General features: G+C 39.8%; 1 protein-coding gene across 10 annotated transcripts in view; it reads left to right on the forward strand.

The window, feature by feature from the left end:
• The window catches only part of Fars2 (phenylalanyl-tRNA synthetase 2, mitochondrial), a 426,758-nt gene that overhangs the window by 114,103 nt on the left and 290,073 nt on the right, over positions 1 to 22,582 (forward strand). For all 10 annotated transcript variants that reach the window (XM_035442922.1, XM_035442921.1, XM_035442917.1 and 7 more), the window contains one exon: positions 13,630 to 13,789. In XM_035442922.1, the coding sequence (XP_035298813.1) occupies positions 13,714 to 13,789 (76 nt within the window). In that variant the 5' untranslated portion in view covers positions 13,630 to 13,713. The remainder of the gene's footprint in view (positions 1 to 13,629; positions 13,790 to 22,582) is intronic.

The following is a 22,582-nucleotide window of genomic DNA, read 5'->3' on the forward strand; positions in this document are numbered from 1 at the left end:
AAATACAATTTGCTAGACATTAATCTTTTGAAAATGGAAATAAAGGAGAGTTTGTTTGTTTGATTGTTTGTTTGTTTGTTTTTGATGACAAATCTTCTAGCCCGGACAATGATGGAGCAGCTCACTGTTTTCTGCCTCTAGATGGCACTGGTCTCATGCTGGCCTACAGTGCTTACACTATAGGATTTGGTATGAAAATATCTTTGTAGGCTGGCATTATGTGTGTTCTGTTGCTGTGCACTCTGTACTCACTTCTGTCTCTGCAGAACACAGAATTGGGGAGCTCTAGCAGTGACTGTGAAGTGTTCAGTTGTTACTCAATCCCAGATGAGTGTTGGGGAATTTAAAAGATACACAGTATTTGTGTCCTGTAATCTGCAGCAGGGTCATTCCAAGGAATCAATAATGGATCTGTCAGTTCCCTCCAAGTACCCCCTCATCAGTTGTTTGTGGGCAGTTGTTCCCAGTGTCTCCTCTGTGTATAACCCAGTTCTCTGACAGCTGCTTCCTAGGCCCAAGAAATTGCAAAATGTGGGAAGAAAGGTAGGAAGGACTCTACTTAACATGTGGAAATACTTAGAAGATGTCTTGTATTTCATGGACCTCTTAGGTTTTTACTTCTAAGCCTCAATTATTTTTATTTGATACAAAATACCTCTTGATTTTCTCCAATTGTCTAAGACTTCTCATATTACTGAGAAAGTAACTATTTGTCCTGCCTAATTTGACCATGAATCTTTGAGGCACTTTCTATTAGGCACTTTCAAATAAAGTCATGTGGCTTAATTAGGCTTTTAAACAAAATGACCTGCAGAATTGTACCGTGATGCAAAACATGCTATTAACCAGAATTTCACTTGACGACTATTGTCCAGTTTTTGAAGTCAATCCTGCTTCTTCTTTCTCCTGTCTTTATCCAGTGCCTTATTAAAATAGTGTTTTGCCTGCCCTTCTTTCTTTCATGCATTCAGTTTCCATACTTAACTGTTTTGCTTGGCTACAGGTCCCAGCCATAGTTCCCATTCACATTATTCATGGTGTTCTGTTCATTCCTCATGTGGCTTTCCCTCACGTTTGATATTATGCAGAGCAAAAATGCTTTATGCCATGCCCATAGTCCTGTAGGTTGCCCTCTTGCTCTATTACCTCAGACAGGGATTGCTTTATGAGCTTCCATGCAGCCAAATTGCTCATCGTGGCCGACTGTTTTTCCAAAGGCTTGCAACTTTTCTGTGGGATTGAATTGCTTTTATAACATTTATTTTAATGTTATAATGCAGTTAAAAATTGCTGCACTTCCTTTTCTTTTCCCTAGACATCCTCACCTATGTGCACGTACCTCCCCAACACACACAAACACATAATTGAAGATAAAATAAATCTAAAACTAAATTCCGTTTAGCAAATAAAGTAGAAAATTAAGTAAGAAAACACATGGAATAAGATGGCAGGATGCTGGGGGCTGGGGAGATGGCGCAGAGGATAAGAGCACTGGCTGCTTTTCCAGAGGTCCTGAGTTCAATTCCCAGCAACCACATGATGGCTCACAACCGTCTGTAATGAGATCTGGTGCCCTCTCTGACCTGCAGGGACCCATACAGACAGAACACTGTATACATAATAAATAAATAAAAATACTTCATTTATTTAAAAAAAAGATGGCAGAATGTTAATAATTGTTCCAAGTGGGTCTTTGAATGCTTGGGAGTTGATTATATTCCCTTATTTCATGAATTAAAGAAAAATTTCATAATAAAATATTTTTTAAAAATTAACAAAATGAGCCGGGCGGTGGTGGCTCATGCCTTTAATCCCAGCACTTGGGAGGCAGAGGCAGGCAGATCTCTGTGAGTTCGAGACCAGCCTGGTCTACAAGAGCTAGTTCCAGGACAGGCTCCAACGCCACAGAGAAACCCTGTCTCAAACCCCACCCCCCCCAAAAAAAAAAAAGTTGCACTTGATTCACATTTGCCTTTTTTTTTTTGTTTTTGTTTTTGTTTTTGGTTTTTTCGAGACAGGGTCTCAAACCCCACCCCCCAAAAAAATTAAAAAAAAAAGTTGCACTTGATTCACATTTGCCTTTTTTTTTTTTTTGTTTTTGGTTTTGGTTTTTTCGAGACAGCGTTTCTCTGTGGCTTTGGAGGCTGTCCTGGAACTAGCTCTTGTAGACCAGGTTGGTCTCGAACTCACAGAGATCTGCCTGCCTCTGCCTCCCGAGTGCTGGGATTAAAGGCATGTGCCACCACCGTCCGGCTCACATTTGCCCTTTTCAAACAAACTCACTTCTACTTCTATCACAGTTTCTTATTCCAGCACTTCCTTAGCTGTTGTAGCGTCCCCTCACTCCCAAAATATTGTTTGTTTGTTTGAGAGAGACTCTCCCCATTTAGACCAGGCTATGTCAGTCTTCCAGCTTCAGTCTCCTGAGTGCTAGATTGACATCATGCCTGACAATGTGAAGGCTATTCACAAAGAGATTACCAATGCCTGTTTTCCCTCAGAGGCTGAGAAGACTGTCTACTTCTCTCACTTTCTTCTGGCCTAGGGCTATGGCAGAAAAGTTAGGTCTTTTTTTGTGAACATTTTTGTGTTAATGCAGAATGCATTAGGTGTGTTCTGTAGATACCCCTGCCAAGTGCCCAAGAAGGACCCTGACACTTGAGTCTGAGTCTACCCAGACAACTTCTGCAGGGCTTGATTGAATGTTTTCTTGGACATATCTTTCAGAGTTTTTTACAAGGTGCAGAATATCATACACCTGACTCTTCCTTCTGGAGGAATTCTTCTGAACTATTCTTATATTTGAGAAGTTGTTTATAATCCATTTTTGTCTCTTTGTATATGATTTGTACAACTCCAAGATACTTCTTGCCTTAGTTTCTTTTATTTTCCTTTTAGTTATTTCTCTTCCTCAGTTTAGGACGAAAGGGCAAAGATCATTGGAGTCAAACACAGGAGATAGAACAGGTGTTCCAGGATGCTCCAGGATTCTCCAGGACACTCCATGACTTACCAGGACATGCCATGATGCTCCAGGACACACATCTCCAATATTGTACATTGCTCTAGAAGTCCACATGGTTTTTAACACATGCCATTTTTCTGTGAGTACTGCTAGTATGGAGCACCACTGCATTCCATCTGTGTGCAAAGCACTCCTTGAATGGTCTCCAAACTGTCCATGTGAGTGCAAATTCACAGCTGTTTAGTGTACTCAAAAGGCAAGCTTAATTTGTTGTTAAGTTATGTCTGTGTGTGCAACATGTGCTTCTAGAGGCTAGAGGTCAGCCTTTGTACTGTTCTTCAGGAACTGTTCACTTTAAGAATTGGACTCACTAGCTATACTAGGCTAACTGGCCAGAGAGTCCCAGATATCTGCTTGTTTCCCCTTCCCTAGTACTGAGAGTATAAGCTTACATCATCATATCTGATTTATTTTTAGAGCATGTTCTGGGCCTCATTCTTGCAATGCATTCACTTTACAGACTGGCCTATCGCCTAACCCCAATTACTACTACTACTACTACTACTACTACTACTACTACTACTACTACTACAACCACTACTACTACAACCACTACTACTACTAATAAAATTTAATGACCCTTATGTAATAAACCTGTTTTAGTTGGAGTAAACTATCATTATTTTATGTACAGTGTCTCAGGAAATGTCAGTGTATGGGGCCTGGCAGCTCAATTATATTCATGATTTATATGAAGTTTTCATCGTGTCTGTCTGGTCCTTTCTGTATTGCAGCCAGAGAGGGGGCTCTATTTCCCTGATTGGAACACAGTCATACAGTTAGGTTTGACTTCAGGCACCATCAATTACTATGCAATGGTGCTCCTCCATTAATCTCTCAATCCCCTGAGCTCATACTGGAGTAACTGGGATATGGTAAGTGCTGTGACATTCAGTGAAACCATGTGGTGGATAAGGTAGACAATGCCTGTTGTCATCAGCTGATGGTTCTGTAAGTAGCAGCAGAGGGTCATAAGCTCTGTCACAGAAACCCAGAGAAATAGGCTGCATAGATAAAATTTAGCACTCACATTCAAGGCTCGTGGTGCAGAAGGAGCAAGTGGTCTCTGGATACTTAAATGAGCAAATAGAAAAGTGTCTGGACAATTCTGCTTTCATCTGACCCCCCTTTCCTTTGGACATTTGGAAATTTGTGTATTTATATATTATTCTGACCATTATTTTTTTGTTTTTGTAACTTTGCTTTTAAAATTTTTGCTTGAACTCTAGGACTTCTTGAAAAATCATGTTTGTTTTCTCAGTTTTAAGTATAATCAGGTTTTGTTATCCACTTTCATTGTTAGATCATGTGTGAATTAATTTCTTGTACCTATTCTGTTCTCATTTGAACTACTTCCCCTGGTTTCTGCAGTGAGGATAGAATTTGTATTTTGGGTCATTTTGAGTTCATATAGTGATACCTAAGAAAATGTCAGAAATAAGCAAAGACCTAATATGAAAACAGCTGTCGCAGCCTGTTCTTTGTGGCTTCACACGCTGCACTTTCACCATATTTGAGTGTTTTCCAATCTTTAATGTTCTGTGTATGTTCCAGATACATTTGGTTATACTCATGTATTCTGGGAGTCAGAGAGGTCTGGAACTCACTATGCAGCCCTTAGTAGTTTTGAAAATAGCCTTGCGATGCTTGACTTCTTTTATTTGGCATTGTCAAAAAGTTCCTGGGTAAGAGAATAGAATCCCTAGCCCAAGTTTTGTTCCAATATTCCAGTTGTGTTGGCCCAGTCACTTTGGTTAAGGTATCCCTACTAGGAAGGTAGACTCATATAAAGCTATGCTAAAGAGACAGAATAATTTCTTGTTTATAATTCATTAATAATAATATCAGAATAATGAGATACAGTACTATTCCACCCCAGAGCCCCAACCCCTAGTGGAGAAGTTTAAGGACTACAGCCACATGAGGGGCTTAGGTCTCCCCGCTTTTCTGAGCTATTCAGTAAAGCAGTACCCTTTATGTTACTTCTTTCTGTTTCTTTTTAAAATCCGCCCCCCCCCCCAATTCTTTGGCTTCCTTCCTCTTTATCTAAAGCTTTCCTGGCCCAGAACCTTCAATGGCTTAGGTTTTTTTCCTTCTTCCTTCCATTTTCCTCCTCTAGGCAGCAGATAAGGTTTTGCTGCTTGCCTGTTCTGTGGTTTTCTTTTTAACTCTAATAAAATTGTTCTTTTGCTTCTGGCTGAGTCCATTCTTAAAATCTTTTATTAATGAAACGACTAATAATACTTTTATTAATGAACCCCCAAAGGGGACTCATTTCCCCCATTAAACAAGAGTTATTTAAATTTTCCTAATACACACTATTGCTGCTCCTTCCTTGCCCCTGAGATTTTTGGCATGTTTGGTGGATCTGCATAAACACCCAGTGCTGCTGATTTGTTGAGGTGGTTTGCCATAGTCTATAATTGGATTCTGGAGGCTACCACTTGCCTCCTAGCATTCTCTGCTAACTGGAGAGCTTGGAGAAGGCACACACTTTGGAGTTGGAGGTTCCATCTGTGTAAAGCGGTGGTGTGGCGCAGAGTGAGCAGTGGCAGGAGCTTCGTGTGGTCCAGGGGAGGCTCATGTGCTTTCACAGTGATAGTAAGCTTTATTACTTATGTGAGGTGTACACTAATGTTAGCAGGCCAGTACTTGAGTTTGGAGAAAGGTATACCAGATGTAGAGTTAGTTTTCTTATCTAGTGACTGACAGCTGTGCCAGTCTTGTTTGTCATGGCTTCCATGCTGATCCTTTAGGAAAGGACAGAGTGAGCAAGCCTTCTTATAGCATTGTGTGAAGCTATTGGCTGAGTCGTGGCTTTAGATTATATTGTTTGGTGTGCCCATTCTCAGCTATGGTTCAGGATAAGCAAGAAAATTGTCACATTGGATTAAAGTTGAAGACTTTGTTTTCTTGCATTATCAAATATTTCTCCTCAGGTCTAATGCTAATTTGAGACAAGTTTCTATTTTTCTTTGCTAACAATGTAATGACATTTGTGCTGAAAAGGGGACATAAGCTTAAGAATATAGAGAAGCATAAGGTGATTAGCACATTAAAAAATATATGTAGGCTGTCTGCTCTGTTGACAGCTTACAGAATGGGAGATCTTTGCCAGACAAGGTGTTAATATTTAGAATATATAAAGAACTGCAAAAGTTGAACATCAAAAGAACAGTCAATAAATTGGTGAATGAAATGAACAGATAGTTCTCTAAAGAAGAAACTCAAATGGCCATTAAATATTTTTTAAAAAGTGTTTAATATTCTTAGCTGTCAACAAATCCAAATTAAAACTTCTCTGAGATTCTGTTTCACCTCTGTCAGCATGGCCTCCACCAAGAAACAAAGAGTAACAGATGGGAGAGAGGAGGAGGACACATTATTGGTGGGAGTGTGGACTGATGTAGTCACTGTGGGAATCAGTGTGGAAGGTTATCAAAAAACTAAAGGAAATAAAGCTGTTACATGACCCAGCTTTGCCATCTATGGTCAAATACCTAAAGTGCTGTGTGTGTGCCACTTCACAGACATTTGTCCATCCATGTTTATTGCTCTCTACTCGTACTAGCAAGACAATGGAACCAGACTAGCTGGGTGTTCATCAGTACATGAATGGATCATGCAACTATGGTACATATACACAATGGGGCTTCATTTAATTGTAAAGAAAAATGAAATTATGATATTTGTGAGAAAATGGGTAAATCTAGAAAACATTACATTAAGCAAGGTAACCCAGCTTCAGACAAATACCCCATATCCTGTCTCATATGCGGAGCCTGCCTGTCTTGAAATGTGGGTATGTGTGTGTAGAGTTCATGTAACCAGAAGGGGGCAGTGTTAAGGGGAAAAGAAGGTCTTAAGGAAGGAGGCAGGTAATAGAACACAGGTGACAGGAGTGACTATGAGGCTGTTGGACATAGAAGAATACAAGGAGAAGGGGCTGCGGGAGAAAGAAGGATTCACAAAGGTGAATTATATTTGAAAATGTCATACAAATCTAAAACATCCTATACCAGTTTTCTGCATTTTGACCAGGAGCACCTTATTTCTTCACCTTCCTACCACTAATGAAATACTTCCTCTTTTATGAGTTCTCCTCTCCTTATTTTCCCATAGTTAGCTCCACATGGGAGTGGTTCCAATCCTAGGAACAGCCAGCTTTATGTTTCTATACAGAACAGCAAAACATTGTGTGCTGTAACAGTAAGAGTTGCCCACTGTATTATTTTCAGTGCATAATACTGACAAATAAATACTCCCCATGCTCCTCATTCCCTTTTTTAGATTTATTTATTTTACTTTATATGTATGAGAGTTTGCCTGCATATATGTATGTATACCATGGTCATGTCTTATGTCCGTGGAGGTCAGAGGAAGGCCTTGCATCCCTGGTACTGGAGTTATGAATGTGAATGACAGTGTGGGTACTGGAAACCAATCCCAGGTTCTCTGAAAAAAAAAAAAAGTGTTTTTATCCACTGAAGCATCTCTCCAGCCCCCACCACATCCCTTTTTGTCTTTCAAATGATAATTGTTGTATTCTCTCATCTAGTTTCCTCATGAGACGTTGCAACAATGATGAAGGTGATGGAAGTATTAAAATGTTTTTCCCTTTAGTGTGTGTGTGTGTGTGTGTGTGTGTGTGTGTGTGTGTGTGTGTGTGTGTGTGCGTGCACTGCTTGCATATATGTCTGTGTACAACACACATGCTTGGTGTCTGTAGAGGCCAGATGAAGGTGTCAGATCCCCTGAACTGGAGTTACAGCTGGTTGTGAGCTACCGTCCTGGTGCTGGGAACCAACCCCTGATCCTCTGGAAGAGCAGCCAGAGCACTTAACTTCTGAGCCACCTTGCCAGCCAAGTATTTTCGGAGTTGTCTTTAAATCATCAGATATTGAGATGGCCATATTATATGGGCAGATCATATTGCTTGAGAGATTTAGTTTTTGAATGTAGTCAAAAGTCATTTTAATAGAAGGTAAGAATTTTGAGTGATCAAACTGGGTAACATTGCATTCATAACCAGGCAGGTCATGGTGACTAAAACCTGTAATCCTAGAAATTAGTGAGAAATAGAATTGCCCAGTATGAGAGTAGCCTGGGAGAGAGAGTGGAGGTGGGGGTTAGGGCTAGTTATGAACATATGCACACTATGACCCTGTGTTCAATATCCAAGTACAAAACAAACAATCTAGGGGTAAAATATGGAAGACATTGACTTCCTGGGAGTCTTGTAATATGATTCTGAAAGCAGTTTACAAAGTCAAGTTCCAGAAGCTTGTCTTAAGTTTTAACTAGATGTGTTAAAAGAAGGGATAAAAGGAATAGTTTTAAAAAGAGGTAAGCAACACATGAAATAATATTGCTATAATTAAAAATATTTGTGCCCCCCCCCCTCCTTTTACTGGAGACATTGGAAGCATGGGATTAAATTTTGTTCTTTTACCATGGGAGTTCTGAGAATTGAACTCAGGTCGTCACTCTTAGTGGTGTGCACCTTTAACAGCTGCACCATCTCTGTGTACCTTGCTTCATTTAAAGCTTACAGAAATGGGACAGTTCCCTGAGGAGAGAACATGTGCATTGAACTGAGAGCCTAGAGAAAGCACAGGTATATTGTGGGAGTTTCTGAATGCAGTTCTGTCCTCCTCCTTAGGGTTGCCAGGAGACTAAACAGGATGGGGGAGTGAAACCTGACAACTCTCATCTTAAGTTGCAAATTGGCCCTAGAGCTCTGGCTATATAGTCTTTGAGGTTGAAATCTCCCTCAGCCTAGGCCTTCAGACTTCCTAGTGATTAGCATCCACCCATAGACCTAAAATCATCTAGCATAGACACACATGTCTGGACAATGCTGTTGGTGGGTTGGCTAAATAATACCCAATTGTTTCAGCTATTGTAATTCTAAGGCTTAGACTGTAAAGTGTTTTAAATATCAAATCTTAAAAATGTATAAATAGTAAAATGTTTTATTCAAAGGAATTGTACATGAACTATGAAGCCAAGAGAAGATATAGAGAAAAAATTAAGCATATATAGCTAAGTGAAAGGAGCCAATTGGAAAAGTCTGGATATTCCATGTTTCCAATTATGATATTTTGGAAAAAGATAAAATTTTAGACTGAAGTGAAGAGATCAGTGGACACCAGGGATTTCTGAGGAGAGACAGATAAATTGACAGAGCATAGATAATATTTAGAGCATTGAAACATTTTGTATGGTATTAAATAGTGGCTACATCTTACTGTACATCTACAAAAGCCATAGAACACATTGGCTCAGTAGTGATCCCTAATGTAAACTCTGCCTGCTGCAGTGATGACAGCTATTGTACACTAAATTCTGTGCATGTCTGTGAATATGCCAGTGTGTGCCCATTAGTCTCCTAAGGTGCAGCATGTGGTGGAGATGCTGTTGGTAGAGGAAGTGTGCACATGTGTGTGTGTGTGGGGGGGGCAGGCGCCATATTGACAGCTCTGCTTTCCTCTCACTGTTGCTGTCAACCCAAAACTGCTTTGCAGATTTAGTCTTTATTAAACACACACACACACAACAACAACAGCAACAAAATCCATGCAGTTCTGAAGAGTTAAATAGAACATGCAGACATGTTTGCAGCAATTAAAATTTTTCCCCCCACTTGAGTCAGAACTCCCTTTAGAATGCTCCTGTGTAGTGGGCGTGTCCTCATCACCCTAAACTAATTCAGTTTTCAGTCTTTCTTTGTCTAGAGCATTGGTCTTCAATCTTCCTAATGCTGTGGTCCTTTAATACGGTTCCTCATGATGTGCAGACCCCCAACCATAAAATGATTTTTGTTGCTTGTTCATAACTGTAATTTTGCTACTGTTACAAATCATAATGTAGATACCTGTGTTTTCTGATGGTCTTAAGTGACCCCCGTGAAAGGGTTGTTCAGCCCCTCAGGTTGAGACCCATTGGTCTTGAGTGGATGACTCTTCATGGCTTACCAAATCTTTCTTAGGATGTTGCTTTTTTGGACATTATCTGATATCTTCTTATGATCAGATTTGGGTCATATGTTTTTGGCCCCAATAAATATGTAAATAAATAAAAGAAATTTTCTTTGCCTTTGTCAGTACATTGTTTCTCAGACACAGGGTGTTGATATGTTCAGTTTTTAGTTACCCTGGGATTGATTACCTCATAAAGATAGTATGTTTCTCTGCTATCAAAGTTACTGTTTTCCTGACATAATTAAGAAGTTTCTGTGGACTACTTTACCACTGTAAATATCTTGTTTCTCATATTTTCTCCCACCAACTCTAGAATCCGCTGGTCATCTTCTGAATTACTGTGGTTTTAGCTAACTTTTTTCTTCTAAATGTATTCATTAGAATTTTACTCTCTGTATATATTTATTCAATATTTTATTGAATTTATTATTATTCAATAAAATATTCAATATTTTATTATCGTCATGGCTTTCTGGATATTGGTTTCTGCATCTGTGGTAAAATCCATGTTCAACTTACTTATGTATTGTTCCATTGGATTCGAATTTGGCCAGAGAGACCCTGTGGTAGTCTCCTGTTTGCTGGACTCTTGTTACTCTGTGTTCAGCAGGGTATCTCTGATTCACCTTTTAGAATCCGTTATTTCTCTAAGGACTTTTCCTTTATGAGAGGATGGTATTTAGAAACCCAGACTGAGTATGCTTACTGTTATAGTCAATGCATTAGACATTAGACACAGCCAGGCAATCTATATACATCTGATTCTATATTGTTGTGTATCTGTACAGGTGTTGAATTTGTGGATGCCTTCAGTCCCAAGTCAACACCAAATGGCTTTCTGGCCTTCTCCATTGTCCTTCCTAGTGACTTTTAGGATTTTTTTTTTTAAACCCATAATGCGTTTAATACACAACAAGCCATAGAAGGAACTTAAAGTGGCTTCAGAATTGTCACCATATACCCTTGTTGAGAAAATTACCGACTTGTGTACCATGTTTGTTCCTATAATTACATTTTTAACCATATAAAGCGACTTAATACACTGTTCTTTTAAAGTTACTGCAGCCAGGGCTCTCCTCTCCTTTCTGTGACTGTGCTATTTAAATGAAAGCACACCTCTGTTGGGTTTCTTTTTCATTGTTGAGTGTATTAAATGTTAACTTAATTCTCAAATCTAGAACTACAGAAAAAGTTTTACTTAGAGAATCATCACTGTTTGTGCCCTGCCTATCGTCACAATCCATTCCCCACTCACCTGTTAATCCTTTGTTTCTGCCCACCTCCCTGTAGCCCATCCATTATTCAGTGTCTTGTATATCCTTCAGTTATTCTTTTGTAGGTACACGAGGGCTGTGTGTCCTTGAGTTCACCCTGCATCTTACGGGAAAGACTGAATTTGCTCCTTTGTACTTGGCCTTTTTTGTACTTTTTTGCATGTTAGAAATCTTTTCTAGCAGTTAGGAAGATTAGTTAACAACTTCACTCAGCGTAGAATCACCTGGGAAGAGCATCTCAGTGAGTGAGGGATTTTTCAGGATTAAGTTGGCCTGTGAAGATGTCTGTAGAGCATCCTCTTGTTTGTGTTAATTAATGTAAGAGGACCCAGAGTGGGCAGCATCATTCCTTAGGCTTGAGTCCTGAACTGTATTAATTGTACACAAGGTGGGTTATTTTCAAAACTCATGGGTCTCACTTAAGGTCCAGGGCAGTGAGATCTTCTGAAAAGACTTTATGAGCATTTACAGAAGACCTCAGTATGGGACTTTCTTGGGTTTTGATCACAGCTAGAGCTCCCCTTTTGTCTGGGAGGTGTGGCACCTGACTGGAGATTTCCCCAGGTTCTGCTTTACATATGTTTAGTCTTTGGGGGTGGGGTGGTGGGATGGAAGAGTGAGTCTGTGATGTTCAGCAGACATTCTTGCTTGGTCAGCTACTGGGCTTGCTAGGTGTGCTAAGTTGTCACACACTCAGCTTTGCCCTTAGTGTGCTGGGAAGGCAGGCATTCTTAGAGAATTTTTGCGTGATGTTTTGCTGGTTTCATGCTATTTTATAGGTTTTCTTAGTAATTCCTAAGCACTTTGTTACTTTCTTTGTGCCTTTAGCAGTTTCTTTTTTGTGTGTGTGTGTGTAAAGATTGTTCTAATCATCCAATATAACATTACTAGAACTGACAACCTTTTAGTAAAATATTGTCTCCCATGGACTCAGGTGTAAACAATGATGGACATTTGCTCATTTCTTTCTCTCTCTCTCTTCTCTCTTTCCTCTCTCTCTTCTCTCTCTCATCTCTTCTCTCTCTCTCTTCTCTCTCTTTTGTTTTGAGACAGAGTAACCCTGGCTGTCCTGGAACTTGCTCTGGAGACCAGGCTGGCCTTGAACTCACAGAGATCTATCTGCCCCTGCCTCCCTAGTGCTGGGATTAAAGGCTTGCACCACCACCACCACCACCTGACTTCTCTTTCTTAACTCATTTTCCTCATAGGTAAAGTTGGTCTGCTATGTCACCACAGTTGGATATAGTTGGGGTGTGTGTGGGTGATTGGGTGGGTGGGAGAGGTATGCCCGTGTCTGTACATGTGTGTGTACACACAGGCCAGGAGTGGATACCTAGTGACTTCCTCTATTACTCCCCACTTTAGCTTTTGAGACACGGTCTTTTACTGAATTTGAAGCTCACTGCCTTGAATAACCTGATTGCCCAGTGAGCTCCAGAGGGCTTCCTGTTTCTGCCTCCCCAGCACTGGGATCAGTGGTGTATGTCACTGTGCCTGGCTTTTCATGTGGTTGCTAGGGATTGAATCTAGGTTCTCATGGTTATGTGGCAAGCACTTACTTACTGAGGCATCTCATCAGCCCCAGATACTCTATTTTATTGGAAAAGAAGCATATAATTAATGACAGCTGTGGTTAATGATGATACTAAGGAAAATTTGTTTATTTGTTTTATCATACCATGTACCCTGTATTTTCATACATTACTTACCATATAAGTCTGTGAATTCATCATGATCCCATTTTATGTATCATGAGTCGAGGCTTAGCTATCATTTAATTTGCCCCGTTCTGTGTATAGTAAGTGGCAGAAACACATGAGAAGCCGTGAAATAGGTTTTAGAAATAGAGTATTAAAACTCCAGCAGGCTTCCTGTCTTCATAGACATTCTAGCATTTAATTCTTAAACTGTTCTTTCCTACTTAGTCTTTGATCACATTGGGACAATCCTGTGGGATACTTAGGGATACTATTTTAGAATCTAAAGCTTGGTATTTCCATTAAAATTGAGGATAATGTCTCTTGTAAGGAAATGACTGTAAATTCAGGCAAGTGTAAAATAGATCTGCAAGGATCTGAGCAGTGTCTTTAATTCCCCAGAGACCTTCTGCACTGGGTAGGCAGCACAGAGCTTGGCTAGTTAGGACAAAGCACTGTTAATTTCAATGTGCATATTAATTATAAAATTTAATTATTCTAAAATTTTAATTTAATATTTTTGCTAAGATATAATTTTTATCCCCAGAATTTCTATGCTGTTTGAAAGAGATGGAAGAGAACCTTTCTTTTTTCTTTTCTTCTTCTTTTTTTTTCTTTTTACACATTTCATTATTCCTTTTGGTTTACAGTTATTTGCTGGTGTGAAAGATGGAGAGAGCTTGAAGCTCTTTGAAGAAAGTTCTCGCTCTGTTCACAAGCAAGAGACTCACACCATGGAGGCTGTGAAGCTTGTGGAGTTTGACCTTAAGCAAGTACTGACGAGGCTTATGACACATCTTTTTGGAGATGGTAGGTAACTCAGATATCTTTGTGTTGTAAGGCTTAATCATTCAAAAGTTATTAACAATGTGCAGCAGATCCTTGAGCCTGGTTGTATTAGGTTTTTTGGTTGTTGATTTGGTTCTGTCTAAGTTAAAGGTGGATGGGAAGGAGCCTGTGGACTTCTTGGTTCTTTCTACTTGAAATATTGAAGGTTAGATTGGAATTAGCTAAGAAGAAACAGTGTTGGTGGACTAGTTTGTCACCAGTGGAAAGAGTCTGGTTAACTTGGTTCTGTATTAGTACATCACATGGAGAAGATTATTCCCAATGTGCAGTATCCCATGGCACAATCCTACATTTGATGTACTGACTACTACTGTCAATAGCAGAGGTATTAATTTGAGTTTCTATAGGAAAAATAATGTTGTTCAGATTTTGGCTCTCACTTTATATACTTGTTTCAAATCTTCCTCCAAGGGGGAAAGTATTGTTGATTCTTCCTGCAGTGGGAGCTACAGTCCCCATCCCCAGCTGGATCCCAGAGCTCACTGATCTGGATCCCAGAGCTTATTGATCTTGGCTGACCTCTATGCTTTCATTCCTCCAGACTCCCCTATTTATGCATGAACTCAAGTGTATGTTTAAAATGACTCCTGTTGTAATTTAGTAAGGCTTTGCTGCTCTGTTTTAACAAGGTTGGTAGGAATATCTTTATTTCCATATCATCAGATGCATAATTCATGTAACATTTAAGAAGCCACTAACTAGCCCTCTACATTCTTTATATGGCATACATTATTTAAATTTGCACATTGGTGTCAGACTTATACTTTTTTAGGCAGTAAAGAATAGTAATGGGATGGTGTGGGAAACTGCCTTCATCTGTGTTCAAGATATTTTATTTTGTAAAAGTATGAAGTAAAATATGACAAAATGTTATGATTTGATAAAATAGAATAATGGGTTCATGGATGGTTGCTATTTTCTATTCCTCTCTCCAGACTTGAAGCATTTCATGTTAAATGGTATAATGTGAAACAGATTTCTGTTCAAGACTGTTGATGTGAAAATCCCATTATAGCTAGCCCCTGTTTACTTCTACAATAAAGGAATTGTGGTATTTTTAGCAGTAGTATAATCTACTTAACACTGAAATGTAGGGAGATAGATTATATTGTTCAGACACTTAAGAGGCAGGGAAGAGAAGAATGGATCCCAGTGTTAAGGAGAAATGTTCTGCCTCACAGCTTCACACAGCATGCCAGGATTTCATCTGCATTTATTCATTTGTCAAATTATGTACAAAAAATTTTTATGGCCCTCCTTATCATGCTTTTTTTTTTTTTACACATTTCTGTAAGCAAATAATTGCAATTGCTGTTTGTGAGATTTTATGGACTTGACTTCTATTAGGTTGTAGACATAACAGTGTGGACTAATCTAGACATAATTCTTGTCTTCAAGGAGCCACACAACTTTATCCTCTACCTAGGCAACTTTGTCTATGAGTACTCAGAAGAGGTGTCTCATCCAGGATGGAGCCTCTCCTCAGGAGGGCACCTGGTGGAGGATAGCTAACAGAGGATGAGGGAGAATTAGCAGGGAAGGCTCCAGACTACCAAACAACAGGGAGAAAGGGGAACACATGATAACTTAAGTCTGTAGACATAGATGCTTAATACTGAAAATAGTGACTGGGGCTACAACACAGGGACAGGAAGGAAGCAAAGACGAGGAAGGAATGTAGCTGGCAATAAATCCCATGCCTGCTAAGGATTCCTTCCTTCCTTCCTTCCTTCCTTCCTTCCTTCCTTCCTTCCTTCCTTCCTTCCTTCCTTCCTTCCTTCCTTCTGTTTTTATTTAAATTAGAAGCAAGCCTGCTTCACATGTCTATCCCAGCTCCCTCCCCCTCCCCCCCTCCTTCTCCCTCTCCCTCTGCTACCCAGGGAGGGTGAGGCCCTCCTTGGGGGATCCCCAACGTTAGTCTTATCATCCAGGGCAGGGCCTAGGCCCTCCTCCATGTGTCCAGGCTGAGTGAGCATCCCTCCATGTGGACTGGCCTCCCAAAGTCCATTCATATACCAGGGATAAATACTGATCTACTACCAGATGTCCAATATATTGCCGAGGCCTCCTCACTGACCCCCATGGTCAAGGGGGTCTGAATCAGTCCCTTGCTGGCCTCCCAGTCATTAGTCTGGGGTCCATGAGTTCCCCCTTGTTCAGGTCAGCTGTTTCTGTTGCTTTCACCAGCCCGGTCTTGACCCCTTTACTCTTCACTCCTCCCTCTTTGCGACTGCTTTCCAGGAGTTCAGTTCAGTGTTTAGCTGTGGGTGTCTGCCTGTGCTTACATTAGCCACTGGATGAAGACTCTAGGGTGGCATGTAAGGTAGTCATTAATCTCATTATTGGAGAACAGCGTTTAAGGAAGCCTCTCCACTATTGCTTAGATTGTCAGTTGGTGTCATCCTTTTTGATCTCTGGAATTCTCCCTGGTGCCAGATCTCTCCTCAAATGTATAATGGCTCCCTATATTGTGGTATTTCTCATCCTGAGGCTGGGAAACAGGGAATACCCTAAGAGAGACATGCATGGTACCCTGGAGAAGAGGAAGGGGACAGGATCTCCTGAGCCTGTTGGGAACACGGGGGGGGGGGGGATCTGGGAGAAAGAGAAGGGGAGAGGAGGAAATAGCAGGAGCCTGCTAAGGATTTCTATGGAGCTCTTTTCTCTACCTTTTTAACTCTGATTTATTTATCAGTTTCTTTGATATCTTAGGCTTCAGTTATCTAACCTTTAGTTTGAAATAATACTTGTTTCATGAATAAAATGAAATATAACATGCAAAATATACCAAAAAAGTTGAAAATATAAATTTAGTGTAAATATGAAAACACTAAGGAAGAGATGTGAAATTAAGGCATTAAATACAAAGCAGCTGTGAGGATGGAAGACTTTAATCAGAGTGACAGGTTTATTTTGTCTTGGTGGTAGCTAATGGAATGAGATGCTCCTTCCCCTGTGTGGCCTGCCCATCACATTGGTGCTCAGCATAGCTTTGCATATCTGCAACAATTGGCATGTACATTTGTAAGATATCTTTGCTCTCCACTGGTGACTCAGTATATAAATATACCTAGGGTTCCCCCTAACAACCTGAGCTTCATCCCCAGGGCTCACATGGTGGAAGGATAGAGCTGCCTCTCAAAAGTCGTCTTCTCATTTTCCTGTCATATTATGCAGGTGCCTGCTGTCAAGTGATTGAATGAATGAGTGAATGAATGAATGAATGAATGAATGAATATCTTCTCTAGACTCCACAGAAACCAAGGATGTATATTTCTGGCAATCTGGTCTTGAACTTGTCTTTGTATTAGTATTTTAGTATTTGTATTTGCATGCCTTTCAAAACCACACATTGAGGAAAATTTCATTATTCAAGACTTCTTCTGTAACATATTTGTTTGTTTGACTGTGATACCTGTCTTGATATGGGGCAGAATCTCATGTCTAAGTATAGGAATTTTGAATTTTGAAACAGCAGTAAGACAGTGTCTTATTATCAGATATGTTTGTTTGTTGATTTTTAAAGTCTTGTGTACTTCAACTTTTTCAATTCATATTTTATAACAGATCAGTATTGCTGTTTTTTGTTATTTCATTTATTTATTTATTTATTTATTTATTTATTTATTTATTTATTTATTTATTTGAGATAGAATCTCACCATTTATTTCTGTTTGGCCTGAAACTCACTCTGTAGACCAGTCTAGCTCTAACTTATAGCTCCACCTGCCTCTGCCTTCTGAGTCCTGAGATTAAAGATGTGAACCACCATGCCTGACCAGTATTTCTGGTTTTATACATCTTCAGATTCATTTTTTTTTGTACTTTCTGCTTCACAAAGGTATAGAATAGAACTAAAATAAAAAAAAATAATTTGTCTTCTTGGAGAATAATGTTTATGTAAACTGAAGTCTGAAAGGAACCTGGAGAGTGTCTTAATACACTTCCATCATTACCATCAAGCTCAGAGTCATGGAGCTCAGAGGACAGTGTGACCACAGAAGCCACAAAGAGGATGGCTGCAGTCCCACCTGACACTGAATACTGCAGAAGGAATTGTTCTTTCTTGCTGCTACGTTTAGCCGAAGATTTGAACTCCTGAACCTAGTATAGAGGTTAGATGTTTTGAAAGGATAAAAATAAACCATTTCAATAACCCATGTGGTGCAGGCCAGTAAGTAATTCCTGAATTTGGGTAGCTGAGGATCAAAGTTACCTAGGGCCACATAGGTAAGAACCTTCCAGGAAAGATTTAAAGGAGGGGCATGTGAGTAAATGAGAGATATTAGTCATTTTAATATTATTTTTGAGATTGAAACAATGAAATATATGATGTAAAAAAATAGACAATCTAGCTAAAGTGGGCCTTTCACTCCTGTCTGCCCTCTGGCTTTTTCTCTCTCTCTTGTACTGGTCCAGCATGTCACATAGCCTCTATTTGCTACATTTTCAATTACATTTTGTGTGCCAAAGGACACGTAAAAGCCTAAACTTTTTTTCTATATTTAATTAATGGCCACAGTTTGTCAGCCTCAGACACACTCCTCAAGATTCTTTTTATATTTGTTTATATAGCTGATGCTTCTCACTTATTATTATTGAATTCCTTTGTACTTGAAAACAGAATTAAAAATTAGAACACGTCCTGTCCTTGTGACAGTTTGTTATTATTATTGCAGCTTTAGCTTCAGCTTTTCTCCATCTCCAAATGTGGCTTATTATTTTCCATGAACATTTTAATTGTACCAGCATCCTAAGGCCTTTATAAGAGAGGTTATCATGTTAGAATTTGAAAAACAAAATAATGCTTTAGACTGTTTTTATGCTCATGGAATTCATTATTGTTTTCCACATCTCTATTGCTTTCTGTATATTTCGTACCCTGCTTAGTAATCATTTCTTTTATATCATCTAAGACAGGGTTTTAGGATCCCTAGAAGTTTAATTTCTTTTTGTATCCTTTGGTGTTTACAGCCTCTTTCCAGACCAGTGTCTGGCATACATTGTGTTTCCCAATAGAGCACAGATCTCTCTCATGGCACAGTTTAGAATAAGTCAAGGGAGAGAGGGCCTGTGCTGCTGTCTTGCTGACCTCGTCCCCACAGGGGAGCATGCTTCCCTCTGGTGGCAGTGGTCTTTGAAACACATCTCCAAAGATCCCCTTGCTGATATACAAAGAGCTCCAGCCAGCAGTGCCCCAGGAGACAACTGTGGCTGTCAGGAGCTCCCTTCCCTGAGGACATCGCTTCCTGTGTCCAGAGCCTGAATGTGGCAGGGGTGTCTTCCATGATGCTGTTGTGATGGCCATGGCTACCTCTGCAAGTGCAAGGCTTTGTGAGGCTGACAGCAGGTCATTTTCTTCCTCTTATGTTTAGAGTCCTCCTTACCGTTTTGCCCTTTCACAGGTACTGGCTCCCCCCAGATAACCTGTTTGCCATTTAGACCTGTGTAGGGACTAGTATATAGGCCCCTTCAACCAAAACATTCTAGGGATCTGTGCTATGAACAGTGACCTAGTCCAGGGTGAGATTATGAGACAATAGTAATAAAAACAATGTGCCTTGAGCATTTTGTTTTGTTTTCTCTATCCATAAATTCCTGTTAGTATAACTGAAGTGAGAGTGATTGAGATTATTAGTTTTGTAAGAGTTCTAAATTGAATTTAGTGTAAAATACTTTAATCATTTCACATTCATAGCCTTTAAACTGCTATTTCCTGCTGACTGTTATGGTCCAGTTGGAGAGGGTTGTATCATTACTTTTCTATTGCTGAGATGATATAGTCTGACCAAAAGCAACTCAATGAAGAGTTTATTTTGGCTTATGGTTTGAGAGCAGTAGATGTCCATAATGGCAGGGGGACATGGTGGCAGGAGTAGGAAGCTGAGAGTTCACATCTCAACCACACACAGGAACCAGGGAACAAGAACAGGAAGCTGGGTGAACCTATAAACATACAAAGTCTGCACACAGTGATGAATGATCTCCAGCAAGGCTGAACTTAAAGATTCCATAACCTCCCAGCTAGACACCAAGTGTTTGAATACATGAGTCTGTGGCATTGGTTCTCAATCTTCTTAATGCTGCAACCGTTTAATACAGTTCCTCATTTTGTGGTGACCCCCAACCATAAAATTATTTTGTTGTTACTTCATAACTGTAATTTTGTCACTATTATGAGTCATAATACAAATATCTGATTTGCAATCCCTGTAAAAGGGTCATTTCACCACCAAAGTGGTCACAATCCATGGGTTGAGAAGTGCTGGCCTATGGTTATGCATGTCTCATCCATACCATTACAGTTGTTTTCAGAATATTTCAAGATAGTGAAGTAGCAAATCATTCTTTGCATCAAGCAGTGTTTACTTGACTATGCTCATTGTAGCTTGGTTGTAATCCACAGCAAGATATATTTAAAAGTTAAAACTGTTCAGTGTGTTTAGCCTTTCTGAAGCTTTGGATCCTTATGCAATGGAGAGAGGTGAACTGCTCTGAATTTTGCCTGCAGAGTGCTTAATGGAAACAGGACATCACCATGGGTCTCTGAGAGCAACATTCAGATATTTACCATCACGTCCTCCCTTTGGGACTCGAGTTATAAGTGCTTTATCTTTTGGAATTTCTCCCTTCTGTTCTTTGTCTTTGCCTGGTTTAGTTCTTCTGATTCATGTTGGGTACGTCTTGTTACTATATCTTCAGGTTTACTTCTTTTCTTCTGAAGGGTCAACTTTACTACTAATCCTTTCCTGTACAATTTTTTTTTAAGTCACATTCATTGGTGAACATCTTCTTAACTATCTTCCCAGTGTCTACTTAACATACCCAGTTTTTGCATTAGCTTTTTGAACATACTGAATATCACTATAATATTGTTTCGATGTCTGTGTTTTCTAATTCTGTTACTCGTCATTTCTTGGTAAGTTGCTATTGATTTTTCCCTAAGTATTATCTATGTGATACTAGCATTGCTTATTTCACCTTGTGATGCAGTGGGTAATTCTGTATCTAACCAGTGCCCATAAGCTTTGTTTGGGAATACTCAGAAACACTTTGGAACCTTTTATGATCTTGTTTTTACTCGTAGGCAGGACTGGAATAGTATTTATAATGTGACTGTTTTCTCCCAATACTGATGTAGGGACTTCTGAGTATTCTGAATGATAACCAGTACATTATGGATCTTTCCATTTGGTTGCTGGGAACTGGCACCATTGTTGGTCCTGTGGGAGTATCATTCCTCTTAATCCTTTTGTGTAGGTCATTTTCTGTCTGCAGATGGATTCTTCAAGGTACCCACAGTGGTTAGCATTCAGCTGAGGGTGATCTTCTGCAGATGCCTAGGGCTTGTTCATTCTGTGTCTGTCTTTCCCTCTATACTCTGCCCCATGCACTCCAGCCTCTCTAAGTAGTCCAGACAGCTCTGTCTCTAACTCAGACTTATTGCTGTGCTATTCCTGCTTTCTGCCTTCTTCCTGGAAAGGAATTAGGTCTCTTCTCTCAGAGATAAGTTCCTGGATCCCCGGTGCCCATTGCTGTTAATGGCATTGTTTTGTTCATGTTTGCTCTGCATGTTCATGGATTGTGTACCTGTGGATTCAACAGTCTGAGGGTCAAACAATTTTTTTTCTTTTGTAAAAAGGTGCTTCTGTACTCTTTATGTACAGATATTTTCTTCTTGGAATTATTTCCAAAACAAAATGGTTTTCTTCCTTTTATTATTCTCTAAACCATCCCTTAACAATGGTTGACAGTACTCACATGCTTTCATCACAGTAATCTAGAACATGGTTTAAGAACCTGTTGATCCACTGATGGATCCAGTGGATGTGAAAGGGATCCAGTGTATAGCCTTGTCTAAACCTACAGCTCTTCTGAGCCATAGCTCCAGGCTGCATTTGGGTGGTAGTTTTTTCATCCCTCTGTACCAGCAGATTTTAGCACTGAGGAAGATTTTAGCATCCCCCAGTCCAAAGCTAGCAGTGTGTCGTCTGCAGAGGCCAAGATCATAGCTCTTCCTAGTGTGGACCTGGAGGCAAGCAGAGCTTGGTCTGCCCTCTCACTGAGTGTCACTTATCTTTTGTTTTTGATGTTAGAGAATATTTCTCTTGTCTCTGAACTTAGCCTGTGCTGTTTTTTTCCCCCTCTTTTTTTTTTTTTTAAATCTGTTACTCTTTCATGATAGGTAGAACAAGGGCCCATCCTATAGTCTTGGCCTTGTAAATGCCCTTTGAATGAGGGCAGACCTAATGTCTCATTTTTGCTATCTGCTCTAGTAGATACCAGACACTTCCTTCTAATCTTGTGCTGGAAACTTAACTTCTTAGTGGTATGAGCCTTTCCTTCACCTGTAAAATGGGAAAAATGATCGCTGTGTTTGGAGTTTGCTAGCCTTCTATAGTGTAGCAGTAAGTGAGAGAAGGCATTTGAGATGATATGTACATGGTGCCTAATATGTATGCACTGAGCAACAAATGCCATTCACCTTTGGGACACACAATTTAGAAATGTTCGTTTCATGATTTGTAAGGAGGTGCAGGACTCTGGGGCATTACTTCCATGGCCTTCAATTAAAACTACACATGAGTCTACCAAGGCCAGGCCCTATGCTGTGCTCTTTGCATGCTTTCCTTACTAAAAGGTCATAACACCATCATTTGGATGAGCAGAGGCACCAAGATGTTAACATATAAAACATACTGAATCCAGGAACTCATAGATCTGTTGTAGCTCTTGACAGCTATAGTGCTGACC

Source organism: Cricetulus griseus, chromosome 3 (genome assembly GCF_003668045.3).
Source record: "Cricetulus griseus strain 17A/GY chromosome 3, alternate assembly CriGri-PICRH-1.0, whole genome shotgun sequence".
NCBI classification, from domain to species: domain Eukaryota; kingdom Metazoa; phylum Chordata; class Mammalia; order Rodentia; family Cricetidae; genus Cricetulus; species Cricetulus griseus.